Consider the following 25332-nt stretch of genomic DNA (forward strand, 5'->3'; position numbering starts at 1 on the left):
GCGCACCCTTCCGGGAGAAGAGCCCGTACGGCCCATACAAGGACCTTCCGCTCTTATTAACGTCAAATAGACCCATACTCGAAAAAAACTCGCCGAAACTTGTGAGAAACCGGAAGGAGTATTTTTGACACAGAAATACTCCATCAAACGTCCAACATTAGTTTTTGAAACTTTGTCTATGTTTAGGATGGTAATCCAAGTCTTTAACAGTGTAAAAAGCTCAGTATGCATGAAACAGCATTTCACCCCCCCTTTAAGGTAAACAGAACAGAACCAACATGTTGTATTACAGATGTCAATAATGTTGATATTAAATGTACAAAATGATTCAGAAATTTAGGCCCCGTCCACACGGAAACGCGTTTAGCTGTATACGTATACATTTTATACCGTATCAGCGTTTCGTCCACACGGATCTGGCGTTTTAGAAGCATGAATCCGATATTTTTTTCGAAACCGGGTCCCAAAGTGTGTACAGCGAATCCGTATATTTTCTGAAATGGTGATGTCATCACACTACGTCCAGCACGGTGAAGAGTTAAGGGATACAACTACGGGCACTGGGCATGCGCACATCAATATCCCGTCATTTAATTAACGTATCTGCATTATTTTAAGGGTATGTTTTGGGTTGGGGTAGGTGTAGGCATTAATAAAACACATCTGTTAAGTAGCAAATGTATTTATTGTTATTTTATTGTGAGATTTTGCCTCACCTCCGACCACTGCTATACCCCTGCTAGCCACAACTCTTCTTCTCCGTTTTTAGTGTATTTCTGTGGCAGAATTACAGCGCCACACAATGGCCTGGCATGCAAACTACATCGTTTTTAGTCAGTTTTCATAATCTCGTGCGGATGCAGATATTTCTTGAAACGAGGGAAAAAAAAGATCGGATTGGGAAAGCACTGGCTTCGTGTGGGCGGGGCCTTAGTCTGATTCAAGGGGAATTAGAATACCAAATCCTGACTGACAAGAGGAGGAGCTGGGGATGGAGGAGGGTAAATGAACTCTGGAGACTCCTATAGGTACTCCTATAGGTAGGTGTGATCAGCTGACAGCCAGCTGATGTGAGTTTGACTAACCTGGCCTGCCAGAACTGATGCTATACGCTTGATTTTTGTGTTTCAGGCTTTTCTCAATGTTTAAAAGAAAAGGCAGCATCACATGTACATGTTTAAAATATACATCTGTGACACGGTCTCAAAAGTGTAACCTTAACTATAAACCTTTTAATTATTACAAAAAAATTGTATTTTCCTCTAAAATAAAAATGTAAACCAATATACTAAAATCAATCATTTTACAAGCTTTAAGGGAATTTTTGTCATCAAAACATGATGATATTCATTTAGCAATAAATTTCACATTTTAGGAAAGGTAATTTTAATGTAAAAAAGGGGACAATGAATCTACAATATCAACTGATGTATATCTAATTTCAATTAATTCTCTAAAAATCTTTAATACTGGCTAGCAACCAACTTGACAAATCAAGTAAAATGTTTTTGGTTTTTAGTTGCAATTAAATGGAATTATTGACAGATTTTCTTTTTTGTTGTGACATACATCCTAATGAAATTGATTGAAATGGACCGAAAAATAAGAAAAAATGGATTTGATTCAATTCATCAGTTGTGTTTGGATGGTGGTCAAACCTTGAATGCAACCTTGCTGTCAGTTTGTAAGAAAGGGGTGGCGTTTAAGCACGGATGAACCTTTCACAGTAAGATCAATAGCATGCATTTAGAAAATAAATAGTGTGAATTTAAATTTTATCCTGAATTAAATGGAAGACTTCTTATTCAAATAAAGTTATTTAAAGATACAATACAATCCTAACATACTGTATCTGCTTTAAAACGCTCAGGTTCACTTGTCTACAAGACTTCCATGATAAGTGTATTTGTATGCAAAATGTAATTCCTATACATTTTTTGAATTATTATTTTCAGTGGTAATCAACAGGGCTCCATAGATGTGGTCCTTATGTTACGTTGTAAATAATCTGCAATATTCCTTTTAGCTTGGTATTAAAATGTGTCTTTGACACGTCTGCATTCTGAGCATTTATGTGTTTGAATAGTTTTAAATGCAATTGTTTTGGAAATTATCTAAAAAATGTCATTTACCAACACAATGTATCCAGGGGTGATCCAGTCAGTGTTTTTGTCCTTATTAAAATCATAAAATTAATCTTGACAAGTGCATGAAGTGAATTAAACTGTAACAAGCTTTCCTGAATGAACATGTTGAACACCCGTAAGAACACTGACATTGCCTTTGGATTAATTAATCATAATCATAATATAATGTATGTATTGTTTCAGTTCATCGTAGTGTTGCAGTTCACAGTTCAAATGCGTGTTGTACAAATGTTAGAAACAGTTCTGTTCACTTACACTAATGTTATCACTTTTAATTGCTTTCAAATTGTGAGTTATTTGCCTCAATTGTGATTTGCAGTCTGCAGTTTCTAATCACATTACTGCAATACTTTATACTTTCTTTAAAGGAAAATGCAATGTCACAATTCATTCCAACCATCTTAAAGGGATAGTTCACCAAAAAATGAAAATTCGGTCATGATTTACTAACCTAAGCCTGTATTCTTCCAAGCCTATATGAAATTCTGCTAAGCACAAAATTATAGACTATGGGTAACCAAACTGTTGATGAGCCCCATTGACTTCTACAGTATTTTTTTTCTTCCATAGCCTGCTGTGGAAGTCCATGGGGTCCATCAGCACATTTCAAAATATCATCTTTTTTGTTAAGCAGAAGAAAGAAATGTATACAGCTTTGGAAGGAGAGTGAGGGTGAGTAAATGATGACAGAATTTTCATTTTTGGGTGAACTATCCCTTTAAGTATAGCAGCCAATCAGCTTTTACAACTTTATGAGCACATTTTTATGATAATAGCATTGCACACACAAATCCAAGTCATTCCTACACGATTTTTGTTAAGCAACAGTAGCAAAGGTTGACAGGGCTTATTGAATTGTCATTGGCTGTATAAGGTACTGTTCACAAATCCTAGAGAATAATGTTTGTTTGGAAAAAGTGCTGGAGCTATGCTCTTGTGTTGCACTATACTTCATTTAGCAGACAAGGTCACTCGTAAACAACAAAGCATTTCTAAAATGATTTGTCATACCTGATTTATAAATGAAAGGCAGGTGTGAAGTAAGCAGGGCATATGCATTCAATTTCAGCAGCTTGAATATTTTAATTTCACTGCATTTATGGTGTCAGTACCGCACAGGTATAACATGACCATCTATAACAAATGTTTTAAAAAAAAGCTTTTAAATGCACCATTTCCATGTCAGCATTTTTCGTGAGTGCCAAAAACTCAGTGTTATGTAATGTGTGGTGACTATTGAAATTGGAATATAGGAAGCAATGAGTTGAAAAGATGCTTTGGTGCCTGTTGAAAGCCACTTGCGCAGCAACACAGGGACACTTCAATGTCAGATGTCATCCTGAATTCCCTAATACTTGATGCTCCACAGGCACAGAGCCCAGTACCTCACTTTCTCTCTGCTGCTTGTGACGGCCTGCCCGATGAGAGGAAAGAGCTCGATACAATCAGTGCTCCTCATGTTTAATAATGCCCCTCCATTAAGTGGACATCTCTTCTAGTTGGGATGCTAGAAGCTTGAGAAGTGCCTGCCTCAGCTGTTGGCCGACGGGACGTGACAGTTTATTTAGTAATGGTCGATAAGAGGAGGTTCTGGAGATATTAGCAGATCTTAATCCCTGGTAGACGTCCAAAAGAGACTTTTTTATACATATACACTACCGTTAAAAAATTTGAGGTCAGCAAGATTTTTTAATATATTTTTTAAAGAAATGAATTATGTTATTCAGCAAAGATGCATTAGATTGATCAAAAGTGAGAGTAAGATTTCTGTTTTAATTAAATGCTGTTCTTTTCAAACTTTCATTTCAGCACCAAATCACCATATTAGAAGGATTTCTGAAGGATCGTGTGATACTGAAGAATAGAGTAATGGCGGCTGAGAAATTAGCTTCGGCATCACAGAAATAAATACAATTTTAAAACAGAAAAGTTATTTTATATCATAATTATATTTCAAAATATTAGTAGTATTCTGATAGCCACATATTTACATATCCCTAAACGAATTAACTATTCACTAAGCTTCTCCCCATTGTGTCACATTCTGTTTTGGTTTCATTTTCATAGACTTTTAGGGTTTGTTTACATGACAATATTTTGTTGTTGTGTCTAAAAAGACACAACAACATTGTCAAAAATATCCCCTTTTACACAGACCTGTGAAAATGACAAAAGTCTGTATTATGCTTTTCAGGCCAGTAGTCAGAGATGTCGCCTTGTCAGGAAACACTCAGCGAACACATAATACGCTAGCGTAAACATGTAACCCGCATGCGCATGACGTCACGTTTTCACAGATTCGTGTTTTTGTTGTTTACATGGAGATGGTAAAGGTATCTTTTTCAAAACCTTGCACTTTAAAACACATTTTCAAAACCTTGTGCATTCAGGCCACCAAAACACTGTTATCGTGTGAATCGTCCATAACATTTTTAGGCTGAACTCAGCAAGGGGTCAATTTTGGTCCAGTTCTAAAGGGTTATGTCCACCTGCCCTATCATTACCTATTTAGTATGGTAGACGTCTCGTCAGCTGCAAATAGTTATATTTGTGTATTTCCCCTGAACTATTCCTTGAAATGATTCAAATTGGCCACTCAGAGCTGGTCTAAAACTCCTAGTCTCAGCACTTAAGGTCCTTTAGGCATTATCTGACTTTGGGCAGATAATGACCCTCAAGCCTAACTCACTGTCTAAGGAGCGCCGGACTTCTTTCTATTCCTGAGCCAGGAGTGAGAGAAGAAGGACACTTTTTTTTTTAGAGCACAAAACCACTACTCAAACAGCCTCAATTAGCAGCGCCTCATCAGGCAGCCCTTTCATCTTCCAGAGGACAAGGTGCGTCTGTTTTTGTGTGTGTATGTGTAGCTTCCATCTTTCACAATGAGTGTGGGGACTATTATTAGAGGCAGGACCTCCTCGCCTGCTCTCCCACATGCTAGGTGTCATCAGAGCAGCTGAGCTCATAACCGATGAGTGGCTCAGTGTGGGCACATGAAAGCCCAGCCAGTCTCTCTGGGTTAAACCAGCCCGAGCCAAGGGTTTGATGTTCCTCTCTGTCTGAGAGCAAGGCTTTTAGTGCAAACAAAGCATCTGCATGCTGCTGACAGCCAGGGTGGGCAGAGCCTAAAATGCCAAGCACTTGGGAGCCCTGGCATGAAACACCGGTGTTGAGCCTTTAGGTGTTAATCCAGCTTTTAGTGCTGATAGAGTCGTGCTGTGCCTGGAAATGTTTCCAGTTAGTTAGCTTTTGCAGGTTGTAGCTCGCAATATAAACATACTACTGTACCGCACAATATTATCTGTGCACTGATTCATCAGTCTAACAGGATTTAGAATTTTTTTTACATAATGTCCAGAATATGTAAAATATCACTACATATATATTTAGGGCTGTCAAGCGATTCAAATTTTAAATCTTATTAATTACACAATGTGGCGATTAATGAATCACAAATTAATTGCACATCAAATTTGGCTGAGAAATTATTAAATTACTATTTACTAATTATTATTACTACTACTTAATAATTGATGCCCACTATGCTGTACTGTTTACCAAAAAATTGCTACAAATACCTGTATAGTGAAGCTGTTGTCTATTCCAGTGTTTCCCAACCTTTTTTCAGTCATGGCACCCTTTGAAATTTTTCAAAATTCTGTGGCACCCCCTCGCATAAGTTACGCTAGGAGTGTAACAGTACAGATTCCTCACAGTTCGCTTTGTATCACAGTTTTAGGTTCACGGTTTCGGTTCGGTATTTGCTATGTTCAGGGGGAAAAGGACTACTGTCAAATGAAAATAAAGAAAATAAGAACAATGACTTAAATAGAAGCAGCAGCACAAATAAATACTATTGAGCAAAGATGAGAATAAAATAAACAATGTTTTTCAGGTAGGTCTAACATTAGTTTTTAGGTAGAGAAATGGAATAAAGTAATCAAATGTAAAATAACGGCATATTTAACTGTTTAAATAATAATTTTAAAAAATCCTTATTAAACTTACAAAAGCTATTCAATCAAGAGCAGTGAGTGATGTCTTTATCTTTTGTTTGACATTAAACAGACAGCAGTAAAGGCTACTGCCCCTTTAAGACCAGGGGCGCAGATAGGAATTTTTAACTGGGGGGGACCAAGCTGTCAGCAAATGATTTAAACTCAATTTGTTATTTGCCGTAATTTGGGCTTTAACTAGTGCTCAAGTAGTTACTTTGCGTAATTTGGGCTAATGATTGGGCTGTTATTTGACTAGTATGCCAATCACCCTAACATAAGAATAACTAAAAATTTGAAATTTAAGTGTTTATTTTAAATTTCATAATTTTTTAAGTTTGTTGCAATTTACAGATTATAAATATCTTTCAAATGATGTAGGACATATAAAGAATTTTTTTTCATCCTAGCCCATAATTTAAGAAACTATCCTCCGTTGCTCCATACAATAAAAAAACAACAACCATGATTTCCTGCTATAAGAGGATGTCAAAAGTGTATGTTAGCCTTTATTTGTTGTTTGCATAAACCTTGCACCACACAAATTTACTTATTATAATTATTTTTATAGTGGCTTACACAACAATAAACTCAATATACAGTACAATGGGTTAAATGATAAGATAAAACATTATTTCCTGACGACGATACATTTTTTGATTTATCCCATTCTTTTTGTGTTCGTTGTGTTTTTTGTCTCTTCATTGTCTTTATGTGGCATTTATACAGCAGGGCTCGACATTAAGCCTGTTCAGGTGCTTGTCCTTTGGACAAGTAAATCTGTCGTTCACTTGTCCAAGTAAAAAAAATTGCTTGTCCGGAATTTTTTATTAATTATTTATTTTAAATATAATTTATTCTGAAGCAATATTCTCACCAGTGTTCAGTCAGCTTTGACATATTTAAATCTGCATATTTGTGATATTTTTACCTTTTATAAAGGCATTTTTTTCCTCTAATCTTATTAAATATAGTGCTTCAGCTTTCCTTTTATTTACTTAAATTTGATCAATAAATTAAATTAGAATAAGACCCTATAGGGCTGTTTGTTACTAATCAAATTAAATAATTTACACTGAAAAATTACAACTGCATTAAATAAATGTTTTGAAATTGTTTTAAATATTTTTTATACAAATAAGAATTTTGGAAAGAATGTTTAAACATGAAACTTAACCGCCAGTAGGTGGCGGTAGGTGACCGTCCTAATAAACGAGTCATTGAGTCGATTCGTTGAAACGGCTGATTCACTCAAGAATGAGACAGGCGTTTACGAACAGGTCACTGAATCTTTGATTCAACCGATTCATTCAAAAAGCTGACTCATTCATTAACACGCTGTTGCTGCGAGATGCGTTTTAGTTCTGCTGTGATCTTTGGAACTTTTTCACTGCTGAAATGGAGCAAAAACAGTCTATATTGCATCTAAAATTTTAGTGACTAATGTTAATTCATTGTTTATGGATCTGTCATGTGAAATCAGTGTCATTTTCAGTCATGATGTTATTCAGGAAAAACGGCACTCTTGGTGGTGTGACGTTGGGACTGTATCATGCTATAAATATAAAAAAAATATAAAAACTCCACATTTCAAAATTGTCACCGCAGTATGTTAATAACGGAGTATCTCTGCAAGCACACACAGAGAGAGAGAGAGAGAGAGAGAGAGAGAGAGAGAGAGAGAGAGAGAGAGAGAGAGAGAGAGAGAGAGAGAGAGAGAGAGAGAGAGAGAGAGAGTAAACGTCGGTGGCATCGTGTGTTTATTGACAACAGAACAGCGTGTAGTGAGAACGTGGGTACTAAGTAATAGTGACTGGTGTAGATTATTATTGTGTCACCCTGCGTCTGCCTCGTTCGCAGCGATAGTGAGGGCGGGGGACGGATTGGGTCACTATAAATCTGGGGGGGACATGTCCCCCCCGTCCCCAGTGCCATCTGCGCGCCTGTTTAAGACCCAAGGATATTCGTCGTATTTTCTGTATAAAGTTCACTTAAAGGTCCCGTTCTTCGCGTGTTTTCGAAGCTTTGATTATGTTTACAGTGTGCAATATAACATGAGTTCATGTTTCGCGTGTAAAAAACAGTATTTTTCACACAATTTACTTATCTGTACAGGGCTGTTTCCTCTGTCCTAAAAACGGCCTGATGATTTCCTATTTCTATGAAGTCCCTCCTTCAGAAACACGTAACGAGTTCTGATTGGGCCAGCGCTTCCCGTGTTGTGATTGGACAGCAGCTTAGCGCACTTTGCCCAGAAAGGTCCCACCTCTTACCATAACGGGGAGATGCAAGCACTGAATGCACGCTCTTCTTGACGTGGGAGAGCAACAAGACCACTCCCCCTATTTTGCGTGTTCTTTTGGGCGGAGGGTTAGTCAACAAACGGTTCTAGTGACGTCATTTTTGCAAGGAAGTGCAGGGGTGTATTCCAAACCGGCCGTTCGCTGTAGGCTTTGAAAGGGAACTTTTGTTAAATAAAATATCTCGCTTGGCATTTAACTTTGAGCTTTATAATTTTACAGGTATTATTTATGCTCTAACAGCAACATTACACACTAACTAAAGTTTGAAAGATGGAATCGCGAAGAATGGATCCTTTAAGGCATATACAGAGTAGGCTATGACATTTTGACATACTTTTGGTGTGAGTTTGTCGGTTCACGGGGGGTTCACAGTTCCTGGCTACACGGGGGTGATGACGGTGAAAATGGTCATATTCGGACGTACGGAGCACTCGTATGCATTGAACAAAGTTTACAAAGAGAGACCGTTTTGCCCACGTTTTTCTTTTATTATTGCTGTTGTTATAGTGTTTCACTGAGGAGTCAGCACATGTATCCATCGACAGAAACATACATAAAGCATTATTTTCAAGTTACAACCTATATTAAAGATACGTCATCAGATGTGAGATGAACCGCGGTGTAAGTGCATCCCGGCACCTTTTACACGGGAACCCGGTTGGGAAACACTGGTCTGTATTAGAACTATTGAGAGCGCCGTGACCACGCGCTGCCACGTAATGAAGGCGTGTCGCAACTCTGTTATTCAACTGCTCTGGTTTTAAAATCTGTCACACTAAATGCGGCAAAATGCAATAAAACTTGTTTAAGATTTAGGGTCGAATGCAACGCACCGAGTATGTGTGAGTGTGTGTGTGAGTAAGTGAGTAAGAGACGCAAAAGGGCGGAGAGAGAACATGAAAATTCTTGAGAGAACAAGAAAATGCAGCTGAACGAATATGCATGCGTCTTTTAAATAGCGTAAAAATGAATGAATGATGAATCCCGCCACAAATTAGTCTATGTGTGGGAAACACTGTTTGGCCTCTGTTTAAAGTATTCCCATACTTTTGATATTCGTGGTCTAGGTTTTTGTGATAGAATGGAAATTTCTCCATTCCCAGGAGCAGAAGCCGCCATTACACGAGATGAATGTGTGACGCAACGTGCCGACGCATTTCACGAATGTCAACGTATTTCCGTGTCGTTGCAGCACCAATTTGGTGTAAACAGAATGAGAACATGGATCCATCATGCCTTGTTCTCACTGTGCAGGCTGGTGGTGGTGGTGTAATGGTGTGGGGGATGTTTTCTTGGCACACTTTAGGACCCTTATTAGTGCCAATTGGGCATCATTTAAATGCCACGGCCTACCTGAGCATTATTTCTGACCATGTCCATCCCTCTATGACCACCATGTACCCATCCTCTGATGGCTACTTCCAGCAGGATAATGCATCATGTCACAAAGCTTGAATCATTTCAAATTCATTTATTGATCCTGACAGTGAGTTCACTGTACTAAAATGGCCCCCACAGTCCCAGATCTCAACCCAATAGAGCATCTTTGGGATGTGGTGGAACAGGAGCTTCGTGCCCTGGATGTGCATCCCACAAATCTCCATCAACTGCAAGATGCTATCCTATCAATATGGGCCAACATTTCTAAAGAATGCTTTCAGCACCTTGTTGAATCAATGCCACGTAGAATTAAGGCAGTTCTGAAGGCGAAAAGGGGTCAAACACAGTATTAGTATGGTGTTCCTAATAATCCTTTAGGTTAGTGTATATCACAAGTATAGATACAAAAAACAGTTAACAATTTTCAAGTTTCTTGTTTTTAGGGAGGCAGTTGCAAGATAATTGTTGAGGAAGAATAAAGATTTTGTGTTGCTTTGATAACTTTACTGATCCCTCAATTAGAACAATATATCATTTTCTCCACAATTGCTTTAACACATTTTTTTTTCCTGCTCACTGAGGCTCATTTCACAATTATATTAGATAATAGCAGCTTTTTAAATGCAGTACTTTCCAAGGACAGTCACTGGGTGTTGTATCCAAATGGAGATCCAGTCGCCTAAACTGCTTTTTAATCATTACCACGACTGGCTCATTAGTGTGTCAATGACTTCCACAACCTATCCAGGAAGGCAACAGATTGTCAGTATCTGGATGACAATGGGATTTTGCAAGGCATGTTCTGCTGTGGTTTGAGGGCATTTAGATTCCTTTAAACTTCTAGTGCATTTTCAAGCATTCACAATACATGACAGTACTATTAAGAATGCATGTCTGTTGGTTGTGCTGTTCTTCCATTTGAGAACAATTAGCCTAGGTGTCTTTGAAGTGGGCACCAGGGTGCTAACTCACAGTGGAGAAACTAGACATCAAGGAGCCTATCTGGGTCCTTAAAGAGATTAAATTATACAAATTGTGTGTTTGATTGGTTTGCACAGCGCCAATGCATCTTGAACAAACAAACCTTCCATCAAAAATGGCGAACCTTGCATTACTATTGATGCACATGGCTTTGTAAAACTACATCGGCATCAAAATATGCAGCGATTCCAACACATTTGTGCAGCTCGTCGTAATTTGTATAGATGGAGTTTACAATAGAGCAGCTATTAGCTCAATTAGTTGCTATTTAAAAAATGGCTGTCACAAGTTTGTGTTTGTCTTGTTGGTCACGGTAAGCCCAACCTCTAATGCAAGCGGTTCTTACTTCTAGCCCAGCAATGTTTTGTGCTACTTAAGAACCACTTTTACTGGTTCAGAGCTGGTGCTTTGGGTGTCGAAAGACAAAGAACTGATTTGAAACTAGTCTTGGTGGAAACTACTTTGGTGGAAAAGGGGTATTAATTCCATTTCAGAATGGTAGGCATGTCAAAACCAAGAAAGTAGGGTAAGTCAAGCCTGTTTCTGAAAGAGAGGTAACTTGTACTCAGTTACCATGGCAACTTACTCTGTGAACCTAACCTGGTCTGGAGCAGTTTTTCTTTTGTTCTTCTCACCCTTTTTAAAGCATAAGGAGTTTTTCTTACTCCACTGGCAGACAATTTGCAAAATAAGAAAAATGCACTTAAATTTGTTCCTTAAGAATCTTTATATTTTTACTGGAAACAAAATAAAAAGTATATGTACTTTTTATGTACGTATTACGTAGTATATGTACGCATTCCAGTAATGGAAAGGGTAGTCTAAGATATATGCCGCAAGCACCACCATCACAACAGCTATAAAATAAACACTAATTATTCACAATGTTAATGGCCATCTTTATTTCCTACAAATACTTTCTTTTTCCTGTTGGATTTTAATATTCTTCCTGCATCTCCTCTTCTTCTGTCATTGGTGGGGTTTTGCGAGCCTTTGCCTTATTCCTGTTGGCTGGCCTGAGTAGAAGTTACATGTTAATTTCATTACCCTAATTCTGAAATGTAACAGGTTGGATTAGAGAATATTTAATTATGTGAAAAGAGCATTAGACTATCTGGGAAAAGCTGCTGCACATTGAAATAGACACTAAATGATATTTATCTAATGTTAAATGTTTGTATTGTCATGAAATCCTACACCCATGAACCTTTTATGCTTAAAGCTTTACCTGATTGAATTGTTGTTGTTTTTTTTAAATCATTTTTTTTTTTGTCTGTGGGATACCATGAAAATAAACTTTTATTAAACTAAGTTAAGAATTAAACTTACATATTGTCTCAGCAGAAGTCCTGATTTAATTTGAATGTTTTTAGCCTACTTCATATAAATCTTTTTTCTTTTATGCCCGTGGGATACTGTGAAAATGAATCTTAGTTCAGTAACTTACCATTCTGACAGATTTCATCTGTGATATTATAACAGTGATTAAGAATTAAACTTACATCTGACCCGAAAGTATGCGGGAGTCATTTGTAGTGTGCTTTTGCCATAGTGAATCGTAATTTCGGAGCTCCGTTGATCATGGCTTTTCATAGTCGTGGTGAACGTGCTTTACTCAGAGTCAGTCTACTCAGAGTTAATATATAACTACCTCAATTTAGCTGTTCTGAAACCCAAAGCTCAGAGTTTCCCATCTCAGGGGAAGTCAACTCAAGTTGGTTGAACCTCCTTATTGAAAAGGCCCTAGTAACCTTATAACCTCAACTTTTAGTTCCAAAAAATATATTTATTATTTATTTTGTCATCTTGCACATGGATCTGCATTCAATTAGTTAGCATCAAATAAACATTATAATCCTAATTCTCTGTAAATAAATAATATTTACGAAAAAAGAAAATACGAAATAGGTGGCGATGTGCACTAAGTAGATTATGTAAATGGCCATTGAACAAAAGAGGGATGTAGAATTACATGCTTTTTCCTAGTATCAGTTTCCATAGTGATTCATTGATTCATTGCTCTTGAGAATGTCTTAACATTGACTACCAGGAACATACTCTGAGTTGTCTGAACTTACTCTGGGACTTGTTTTTGGAACCAGGATACTTAAGTAAGCAAGGTTTGGGTTAATCAACTGAGAGTTCAAGGTATAAGTGACAGTAAATTAACCTTGCTTTCCCCCGAGATCATAAGATGAATTCGTTATGTAAGCAAACTCATCATCCGCGAGTATGACTGTCCTCTCCGTTAAGTCGTCTACTTGTTGGTCTTCAGATGGTTCTTGAGACCGATCCGTGCTAACCTAGGCTATCTCCATTGACAGATTCTTAATGTTTTGTTTAAGTGCTGTTTAGTTATATTGTTTCAGCACATATAATAAATAAACAAATGAAATAAGTAATGCATATTACATGATTTGAATATGAATATCCATTTATTGACAGTCACAGTTAAACAGCTCATCATTATAACAAGCTTCATTATTCAGTCAGATGTGTTAATAACAATAAAATCTCTGACCTTTTGGTGGTTTGTGACATTTTTTTTAAAGTTTCATTAAAAAACACATTTGCTTCATATATTCTATTCAGAGAGAAAATGTAATTGCATTACAGTGAGGTCAATTTAAATGCGGTAATTGGCTGGCAACCCAAGTGTGATTTTTCTACAGAACATTATTGGTTATTGTGATTTTCTACAGTGCATAACTGGTTATTGTGTATTTTTCAGTGGATTGGAAGTTACTGTGGATTTCTACAGAAAATTGCTAATTACTGTGACTCTCACAGTACTTCTTTCATTACTCTGTGCACTTGTATACAGTAATTTCCTGTGCACAAACACAGTGAAAATTACTGTAGATTTCACATGTGTTTTTTACAATGCAGGGGAGTGGTGGTTGGGCCTTTTTGTCTTTCTCCTTGCGAAGCTGTCCCTTTGTCTCTGCAGCATGGAGTTCTATTTCATGACGTGCCGTACCTCCTTGCACAGATTTCTTCCAGGAGCTCCTGTCCAGTGCAATGTGTTACCAGTTGCTCGATGTGATGTTGAATTTCCTCAGAATGACCTTGATAGTGTCCTTCTAACGCTCATTTTGTCCACCAGTGGCTCAGGGTCTGTTTAGTGGGAGACGTGGGGTATTGGGCATGCGGATGACATGGCCGGTCCATCGAAATTGGTTTTGCATTATTATAGTGGTGATGCTGGTCATGTTGGCTTCCCACAAGACACTGATGTTGGTGCGTCTTTCCTCCCAGCTGATCCTCAGAATCTTTTGTAGGGATCTTTAGTGGTATTGTTCCAGGGCTCTCAGGTCCATTCAGCAGGGTAAACCGGGAGCCTGCTCAGGATTTGTTTAGCGTGGACAGACTGGTGCACAGACAGCCACCACATGGTCTTTGACAGTTTTGGGTTAGAATCCAGTGGCACGGGGTCCAAGACGACTGGGGGCCCTTTTCTGCTGCAACCTTCATTCGCATTCTCAGCCATTGTGATGCTCCCCTAAGGCCAGGCAGCATCCTCCGTCTGTTGTACTGTTGCGGTCTGGGCTGGATTGATCTTTGTCAGGGATCCCCCCTTCGACCTTACAGCCATGGATGGCCCTACCAGGAGCATTGCTTCAGGCTGTATTGTCTCGGGATCACAGGATCACAGCGTCTCCACCACGAAAAGGTGTCAGTCCCCAGAGAGAGAACTCCGCAGTGTAAACTGACTACACTGGTTGGGGCCTATGTAATTATTTATTTAAAATAGCTGGTTTATACAATTCATTAGTTAACGGACTACACAGGTTCAATCATGTTTTGGATTTGTTGTAAAAAAAAAAAAAAGCTTATAAGAGACATTTGTTATACTTGTTGCACCGTATGTTCATGATTTTAAAAAAAAGCAAACAACAACAGCAAAAAAACTCATAAGAGTGCTTTTTCTCTGTAAACAGACTGGTTGCACAATATGTTTTTTTATTCACTAAAAACTTATAAAGAGTTATTCGTTCAGGAATCAGATTACCTGTCTAGTTTTGTGTTTTGCACTAAAGTTATGTATCAGTGTTGCGGCGCCGTTGAATAACTATTGCAGGAAACTGTCTGAGTATTTTGGTATGGTGTTCCACCTGCATTAGCAGAAGATTGCTGTTATGCTGGGAATCAAACATCAACTGGTTTCTGGTTTCCAGTCCTAGGCAAGCACCAGTTACATTTCAATTAGATAACAAAAAATCGGTCTCTTCTTCTCTGTATATTCTATCTTTGATAATCAACAGATGAATTATTCATGCACCTATTTGAGTCTGAAATCAAGGGACTTCAATATGAATATTAGATGCTGCTGCCATACACACATTGTCATACGTATTACTTTCATTAGCGTTTGCTTACACTGGTATGTCCTAAAGGCATTCAACATGCCGACCTATTGGGAATTCACATTAGAAATAAACATTAGCACGCTATTACACAGTGTGTAATGTGAGACGTGCTTCCTCTGCCAGTGTCAGTTTTTCAGAGATTATTCCAGGAACGTAGCAGTGTTCACCTCCCTGCAGACTCGGGGCACACCTCCAGCGAGAGAGGGCAGAGCATGTCTTTCAACAGAGCTGATGTCTGCAATAACAGAGCCAGCTCGCAGGGAAAAAACACACAGCACGTGTGATTTAGTGACATGCACCCACTGTTTGATCAATATTTCAAAATAACTGAATTATAAGATACTGCTTATACATAATATTAATGTATGCTCCACACATTCACACTCCCGCAGAATAGAAAAGGAGCGTAGATTTTGTCCAGTGACCTAGAAACTCTTAATTATTCCCTGCTGGACAATCCATAGGTGTGTTTTGTAATATTGTAGCTGGTTCCTAGTAGATAAACTGGTTATTATTTGGTATAATAGATGGTCTATTATATCAAATAATACCCAGTTTAGATCAACCAGAAACCAGCTACAGACAGTGTTACAAAACACACCTATGGATTGTCCAGCAGGGAATAATTAAGAGTTTCTAGGTCACTGGACAAATTCTATGCTGTTTTTCTTGGATCAGCTACTTGCTGGCCATACTAGCTTTAAGAAAGTTTACTTAAAAATAAATAATTGGTCATCATTTAAGTACCATCATGATGTTACAAATGTTTTTGACTTTCTTTTGGGAAATTAATGTACATGCAATGAAAGTCAATGGGTTCCAAAACAGCAGTGCAATATTAATAAAAATTAGTTTTTATCATTAACAATAATTAGAATATATTTAGCTGACTGTGTTTTTTGCTCTGGCACTTTAGCTGGTTTGGGTCTGTCATTCTTCAGAATTTCTTCAGTGGTTAGTTCAAAACAAGACAGAAATCAACTTTTCCATTAAGGGGTGACATTTGCCCTTTTAAACTGATTTCCAATTTAAAAAAAAAACCTTTTTAAGGTCATATTGTTTTTCTAACCTTATTATGTGTAAGTCACTGAATCATTTATTAAAAATGGCTGATTTAGAAACAAATCAAATGACTTTCTTTATTAGGGCTGGGTAAAATTATTGATTTCTTGATTTTAATCGATTCAGATTTTTATGAACAGATATCGTTTCCTAAATCTCAAGAATCGATTAGTCTATCCTGTTTTCCGTTCATGAATGAATTAATCTTTGTTGTTTGCCTCCAATCTAGGCATGTGCCGATTATCATTTTTTAATTTTGCTTTTTAATTGCGACGTTTTTATCATGATATACGATATTGAAATAAGTTGCAAAAAAAGTGTTGTCATAGCATAACAGCTTTAAGAACTATTTTTGTAATGACAAAAATAACTGAATGTTTAAATGCAATAATACAATGCACTAAAAATATAAACAGCTCTGGAAAAAATTACGAGAAATCAATGTTAAGTCTCTTGATTTTTTTTCCATAGCTGTAAAAGTACAATTTTCAAACAGATTAAAGTGCAAAAGAATTAGGCTATAAAAAAGAACAACAGGTAACACATTACAATAAGGTCTCATTATTTAATGCATTAACTAAGATTGAGCAATAGTCACATTTGTTACAGAAAGTATAATGTTTTTGGTAATGTTAGTTAAGAAATACTGATCATTGTTAGTTTTTTCTGAGGTCCATAAAAAAAGTTATTTTGTTATTAAACAGTAACTAAGAAATTAACATTACTTAGAATAATTAATTCTTTATAAGTATGTTTCATTGTCAGTTTGGAAATATTAAATTAACATGTTAACTAATGAAGTCGTATGTCGACAAATAATCCAAAAAATTCTAATCATTAGGGCATGTTGTAGTCCGGATTAAAACATAATGTTTAAGTTTGAAAATAAATAGCCTATTAAGTCTTTAAGTATTAAGTATTTGGTGCTGAGCCTGTGATGAACAACATTAAGAATACAACCCATGGCTGTTTTAAAAACTCCTTCACTAGCTCGGATGGTTTTGTTTGCGGGGTTTCCGGGGTAATCGCTGCATTCTGCCGTTCCATCAGCGCCCTCTGCTGTCACTGAGCGGCGCTTCAGCAGCGCGACTCCTTCACTCGTTCAGTCATGTGCAAACGCACGTTGGGCTTGTTTACATCTGAGCGCATGTCCCTTTGACGCAGCGGTGTTGAGCATTTATACGGTTGATGGGCAAAGTATTCTTGAGTGCATTATAAAAAATGTGATAATTGTTAATTAATTATTATTTACGATATTTTGAAGTGCCCACGATAACAATATCGTGCATATTCATTATCGTGATATATCGCATTACCGATGCTTTGTTTCTTTTTGATATGAAACTAAGTGTCAGATTTAAAATTACACACATTTTATAACGACATTTAAAATAAATAAATAAATACCATTATTCTCAGTAGCGCATCAGTTGAAGAGAAGCAGCAGCGCGGCGCACACGTGAACCGATCATCTCCTCAGCTTTAAAACCAGGAAGAGAGCAAAATAAACATGAATGAACATTAAAAGATAGTAGGCTACAATTTACAATATAATCACTCGATCAGTGTTTCAACCAGAAAGACGCTAATAGAACAGTTTGTAAGCAACGTCATATAACGTCACATTTACCCCAGAAAAACCATATCCAGTAACCATAAACTCGTTAGTGAGCTAGTAAAAATTAACTCCCGGGAGGAGCATTTTGATAAATATATATGCACCACATTAGATATGCATTATTTTAATGTTCTTCAATATTTAACACATGTTTGAATAAATCAGGTTTTATGATAGCCACCATTTAAATATTTATATTTGAACAAATAAATTGTACACATGATTATGTAATTGTAAAGTTATTTTGCTAAGTTTATTATTATAAAAAACATAATTTGAGTTTATTCTATTCTATTCTAAATAGTTATAATTTTTAGTGAAAAAAGATAATGTAGAAATTAAAGTTAAAGCTCCAATCTGCTCCCGAAGTTCCTGAAAAATGTCCTTTCGTGCCTCAGTGAATTGTTTACTCAGAGAAGCGTTCAATCTTAGCTGTCAATCGTGACATCACACCCCTGTTTTTACAGCATCAAATAACTAACTAAAACCTAACATATTTAAAGAACGAACACTTGAACTAACACCAAAATGATACAAACTGCCTACATTGACAGAAACCGTCTTAAATTAGAAGTGTAATTTGATTGTTTAGTTTGTCTATGTCCGATTACATTTCATGGACACTGCATCCAGCCACCTGGGAGCGATTGAGATGGCTTCACTTTTCAGGACTCATGTGGCCCACTTGTGCTGTGTTCAAAATTGCCCCCTATACCATTATTCACAATTCCCATTACTTCACTAATAGACTATAGCCCACTTGAAGGAGTGAATGAAAACGAGGGAGTGAATTTGGGCATGGAGTCCCTAAAGAGCTGGCGCTTTTTGCATAGTTTGTGCCTGTAATCATTTGAAACTTAAACTGGCAGTCCGTAACTTTTTGCACTAATTAACAAAACTGCATGCGTCTTGCGTCTTATGTCTATGGTGAGTCGCAGGGACTGTGTTCCTCCGCAGCGGTTCTTAACAGTCTGATCTGAAATAGTCCCAATATAAACACTTATTATAAGTGTACCATAATGATTCAGGGTAAGACAAAAACACGGGTTGGAAAAAGGATTTATGTTGTACATTCTCATTATATAATTTTTGTAAAACTTCTAGAATAGAAAAAAGGTACGGACAGCAGCTTTAACAAACTAGCAGCTCAAGTAGTAATGAAAAGATTTATCTTGATCTCTGTCGTTGAAATGTATAAATCTTGATTAAACAATTTAATAATCAATTCAAAGCGAATTTATACATCTACATCACGGGAGTTCATTCAGAGCGCGTCTCTTACATACATTAGTTGTACACTCATTTTTTTAGTGCATTGTGGGATTGAATGATTTTACCCAATAACGTCCCCTATGGTTTCGAACACCACTACAAATGTCTGTCCCCTCAAATAGTGCCCTATTTAAGGGCATAGGGGGCGATTTCGGACACGGCCCTGCTTTTGTATTGGTTATTGAATCATTCACCCAAACAATTAATTCATGCAGATTTGAAACACAGCCATGTGTTGCTTACAATGAAAGTGTGCACTTTCAGGGCATGTTTTGGTTTTGGTTTTTGCAAAGTGAATGACATACTCAATGTCTGCTTGCTCATGGTTAAAGCAACAATTACGGGATTATTGTGAATGATACATATCGCTCATATCTACATTGGACCACTTTAACTTTCATGGACAAAAAAAAAAACAGAGACAATGTACAAAGTCTCGTCTTTTGTGTTTCACAGAGGGAAAACAAACGCATGCTGGGTTGGATCGAAACAAGTGTAAATGATTTTTGAAAATGATTTTGTACATTCCACACACTAACCTGCACACAGCTCCAAAAGACCTCATCACATTTGGGTCACCTTGACCACCAAAAATTTCTTGCCCTCCCTGACCTTTAGGAGAATTATGCTCCAATGTTTCTAACATGATAAAAGGTTCAATCTCTTCTCATTTCTATTTATTCCAGATCAGTTTGACCATATTGATTTTCTTCCTGTTAAGTACTGCTCTATCCTACCATGATGTCGTGGTGCCCTGATTCTGAGCCTATAGGGTAAAAATATCACTTCTATAAGCAAATAAAGTAAAAGCTCAGTTCAGGTGTTTTCAGTTCATGGCTGCAGTAAATATTGCTCCTCTGTTATTGGTCATAATGTGTGTAACCAACCACTATCGCTGTGAACTCCTCAGCAGCGTCAGATCGAACTGAATGCAGAATATCAATGACCATCCTGACACTTGAGTGCTCAGAGGGATAAAGTGATCCAATTAGGCTTTCATTAAGCTTTAATGAAAATGCATAACTGCATGGCTGCTGGGTACAGCCCCGTTATTGTCTTTGTAGAAATGCGAGGCATGTGTCATAGTGTCACATCAGCACACAAATAATATATCAAAACCACTTCAAGTATGCCAGGCTAGTGCATGATCCATCATTCCCTTGTACATACATTAATGCCACTGAAGCCCAAGGGCCATGAGTAAACAGCAGATAGATACACGGAATTCAATCCCGGTGTCTTCCATCATGAAATAATCTATAGAAATCCTGGGCACAGGGCAGAATAAAGCAATAATCTGCAAGAGGTCAGCGTTAATAAAAGGCACCAATGCACAACAAATAATCGTGTTAAAACATTTTATTGAATGAATTCAGATATGCATTCATCGAATAAATCACAATCAATCTTGACACAATTAAAAAAAGAAAACTATAAACATAGCTGCATTTAATTGATTACATTTTTTAAAAATATACTGTGTAATTATATTACAATTTAATATACTTTAAAATGCAATTTATTCCTGTGATGCGAAGCTGATTTTTCAGTGTCACCTGATCTTTCAGAAATCATTCTAATAATAGGCTGATTTGGTGCTTAATACATTTCTTATTATTATCAACAGTTAAAAACTGTTTTGCAGCAGTGCGTTTCCCAAAAGCATCGTCAGCCAACTATGGTCGCAAGTTCTGTCGTTATCAATGTAGCTTAAGAGTTTGTGTTTCCCGCAACCATAGTTCCAAAAAACCATTGCAAAGCATTGCAAAGTTGTGTGGTTGAAACGCTAGCTCTCCACCTGTGGTTAGAAGCATAGTTTCTTGTTTGCATGGCATGTGGACTTAATAAATCCTTATCTTGATTGAATGACAAATTCGCAACAATACGGTTTTGGGAAACAGTCATGACTAGCAAGTTTTTTTTCCCAACGTACTAGTAATTAAGCAGTGAGTTCTGTTGTTGTATGGGAAATGCACCCCTGGTTCATATTTTTTGGAAACCATAATCTTTTTTTCAGGATTTCTCAGAACTTTTTTTTGGCAACAATGAAGAGTCTTTGCTGTCATTCGTGATTAATGTAATGCTTCCTTGTGAATAAAATATTCAAATATTTCAAACCTGCTTAAATTACTTTCTTCCTGTGGAATACAAAATGTTATGTTGAAAAATGTCTCAGCATTTTTCTCTACTTTTGTTGTTGTTGCTCAGACAGAAAAATTAAATGGGGCTCAATGTTGTTTGGACTTCATTCTTTAAAATATAATTTTTGTGTGGTTAAATGATGACATAATTAAAACATTTTTTGGTGAACTATCTGTTTAAGTTATGAATTTTTCATTATGCTACATTTATCATGCACTGTTTTTCCATAGACTGTCATATCGAACTGGGCAGGATACAGCCAACTGTGACACATGTCGTAACAGTGCCTGCATCATCTACAGGTGAGTCTCAATCTGATACTATATCTGAATCTTTGATCTTGGCCAAGATTTGTACATTTTGATGCTCCATGCACAATACTCATACAGAGATGCAATTGAATCCTTGATTCAAAGATTTGCATAAGGAACAGATGTCCCAAACAAACAATTTATAGCTGCAGTGTCCAATCATATTGTCAAATTAGTCTCTGTTGCAGTAAAGCTTTGAAGAACTGAAGAGTATAAAATCTGGGCAGTTAGCCTGAGCTCTTCCACCAATGAGAATTTTCAAGGGTAAAATGAAAAATATCATGACTGAGTGAGTTCCTTTGATGCATGCGGTATATGGACTTTATACATTTTTACCAGACCAATTGAAAAATCCACTCGTAGATGGCAAACATGAACTTTTTTCTTTAAGTTTGTTCTTTATATAGGACATGCAAGTTAGGTAGCTAATGCAATTCTATGAAACATAACCATTCCTCATAAAATAATGGGTTTGCTGTTCATTATTTTAAAAGAAATAATCTCTAATGTTTTTTTCAGTTAAAGAGCCTTTTGATCACCTCAGAAAGGAATTTACTTTCAATAAAAATTAAGAAAATGTTCTAAAAATGTTTAATAATAAAAAAGTAATACATATAAAATATTTATTGAGTAGGGTTGGGTGTAGGGAGGGCTTTTATTGTCCCATTCAGGCGGCATCCATTTAATAATTTTAATGAATATAATAATTTACACATTGTTATTATTGCATCCTGTTAATGTACAACAATACTGAGGTAATACTACTGCAAATAGTATGTATTAGGGGTGTGAACCTACACTGGTCTCACGGTTGGGTTCGGTTAGATTACGATTATCACGTCATTGATTCGATTAATTCAATATAACGATGCATCACGATGCATTGGTGATTCACTGCATCCTTATGTATACACATTTGTCAGTCAGTTTTATTAAATGAACCTTTAATTTTACCTGCTCAAAGAAAACGCTCTTCTTGAATGTATCAAACAAAACTCAAGTCTGGGCACAGAAGACAACAGGAGCATTTAGAACAAATACACAAAATACTGAATGCCACTTCAGGAGGTGGTCTGGGTCTCTTTACAGTCAAAACGAAATGGTTGTTGAAACCCCATATGTACATTTTACTCATCCTAACAATGCTAAAAAAATAAACGTGTGAGAGCATGCTATAGGCTGTCATTTTATAGCCAGATGACAGCGCAACTGCAGCACGCATCGCCACAGACATATCAGAGTTATGTCTTCATCAAGCCAACGCACAAATTATCACAAATTAAACCGCAAGTAAAGTCGTAGGTGTCCAACATACAATTATCTTCATAAAGAAACTGAATGAACTTACCAGTGCTGTGTCCGCGCTTGCTCATATTGAATTTGAAATTAGCTGATGATCAATAAAATCCAGCTCATATCTGTTGATTTGACGTGACGTGAACTCAATTAAATCTGCATATAGTGCACGAATTGAAGATCGGATTTATATCTGTTTTGCGGAGACACATCCATGTGCCAGAGTGTAAATGAAATCATTTTGATAAATCATAGTTTTGATTTACACACAGTGTTCTCCAGGTCGTACTTACCAGGTTGTTTATTAAAGCTGAAATGTGCCCAGATGTCAGCTTTTAAAGAAGTTGAAGCATTTTTAATTACTCGCACTCATGTCTCTCGCCTTCCTCTCCCTGTATGCTACCGCGACAAAGCACGGATGTGACAATTAACATTATACAGTATGTGACGTTAGTAACATTATAATCGGTTATGGTCTATTATGAACCGATACCGAATCGTCCTTGTCTACATCGCGATGCAGACAAGAAACGTTTAATTTTGACACCCCTAATATGTGTCTGCCAAAATAAGTCGGTGCCTTTTTTGAAACCAAGCTGTAAAAACAACTAATTTTGGATTTTGTCTGAATCATAGTTCGACGCAATACCGGCTCCTCAGAAGAAGATCAACGGCTACTTCTACATCCTTGCCTCTCTAATCATGGTCACCGATTCCCATTTTTCATGTAGTAGTAAATACAATAGAGATGCAAATATAGGATTACTCACGCAACAAAAGGGTACTAATACCTCTGAGGATTACAAGGGATTTGCAGTGCCAAGTTGTGGACGTTGTGTCTTTGCACTGTCATCCTTCCTTGTGATCCTAATGTTAAGAAAGCATGGATGAACTTGTTTTTAACAAACTTCTAGATTGCATCAGGAAGTTTCGTGTTCGCTTCATTTTACTGAGGATTTTTAAAAACAAGACAAAAAATGTTTATAAACAAAAACAAATAAATAAAAAAAGATGATGCAGTGCAGACTATATTTTAATCCGACAGCAATGTTGCAAGTTCACAAGTTTGATTAACAATGTTTTTACCATTGGTCACTATTGCTTTGTCTGTTTACTTTACTTTACTTTTACTTTACTGAAAATGAGGAACGACAGTGCAACAAAGATGGCAATTAATTCAGAAGTTTGCACAAAATACTATGTATTCCTGTCTGTCAACTACAACTGTCGTAACTCCAAGTACTTAAACTTTATTTGCCAAAACCAAGACTTATAAAGCACACGTAATGCGCATAAATGTTTCACAGTTGGCAAATGTATCAATTATGTAATAGGTTTTGAAAGTCTATTGAGTCTCTTAAAATAAAGTGTTTCAAAGAGAGTGTCAAAAACAGGAAAGAAAATAGCCTATTGCTTATTTTGATGTAAAAATCGAATATTAAAAATGGACCTCAGAGAACATTTAAACATTTTAGATTTAAAAAAAAAATGCAGTTCATGACCCCACTAATTCATTATTTACTCATGTCGTTTCAGACCAGTATAAATTTGAAACCCAGAATGCAGCAAACAATTACACACAAACACACACACACACACACACACACACACACACACACACACACACACACACACACACACACACACACACACACACACACACACACAGCAATGTTGGCACATGAAGGAAAACAACGTTTTGGTTCTAAATCATTTTTGTATTAATTCATTTACACATTGAAATCAAATGCAGTGACATGTACATAAAAGCATGCCATCTATCATCAGACAAATGCAGCACTTCACCGCATAGCAGACAACCTGGAATTCATTACCTGGGTCAGAAAAGAAATCAAAAACCTGCAATTCCGTTTACACAGCGAGGGAATTCAAATACACACAGATATGCATATAATGCATCAGCATGTCAGCTCATTTTTGAACACAAGCCCAGAGGGCTGGAGTTACACTACTATAGAGAAAAGCTAAAACACATTCACCAAAAAGTGTATACACTCATACACATATATTTATTGGTAGATTATTTAGGTGTTATTGTTGAATTAAAGGAATTTAAAATCAACAATGAAATATTGAAATATTGTTTTTGAAATAAATTATATTATTATTATCATCACAATAAATAATTTATGTAGTAAATACACATTCATCTAAAGGATTATTAGGAACGCCGGTACAATTTCTCATTAATGCAATTATCTAATCAACCAATCACATGGCAGTATCTTCAATGCATTTAGGGGTGTGGTCCTGGTCAAGACAATCTCCTGAACTCCAAACTGAATGTCAGAATGGGAAAGAAAGGAGATTTAAGGAATTTTGAGCGTGGCATGGTTGTTGGCGCCAGACGGGCCGGTCTGAGTATTTCACAATCTGCTCAGTTACTGGGATTTTTACACATAACCATTTCTAGGGTTTACAAAGAATGGTGTGA

The 25332-nt window shown here is 36.8% G+C and overlaps 1 protein-coding gene across 3 annotated transcripts in view; it reads left to right on the forward strand.

Moving 5' to 3' along the window:
* The window catches only part of insyn2ab (inhibitory synaptic factor 2Ab), an 83369-nt gene that overhangs the window by 26013 nt on the left and 32024 nt on the right, over nt 1-25332 (forward strand). For all 3 annotated transcript variants that reach the window (XR_010908018.1, XR_010908019.1, XM_067455283.1), the window contains exon 3: nt 21501-21572. Coding sequence is in view for 1 of the 3 variants with exons in the window: in XM_067455283.1 (XP_067311384.1) it covers nt 21501-21572 (72 nt within the window). In the remaining 2 variants the exon portion in view is untranslated. The remainder of the gene's footprint in view (nt 1-21500; nt 21573-25332) is intronic.

Source organism: Pseudorasbora parva, chromosome 10 (genome assembly GCF_024679245.1).
Source record: "Pseudorasbora parva isolate DD20220531a chromosome 10, ASM2467924v1, whole genome shotgun sequence".
Classification (NCBI taxonomy): Eukaryota; Metazoa; Chordata; class Actinopteri; order Cypriniformes; family Gobionidae; genus Pseudorasbora; species Pseudorasbora parva.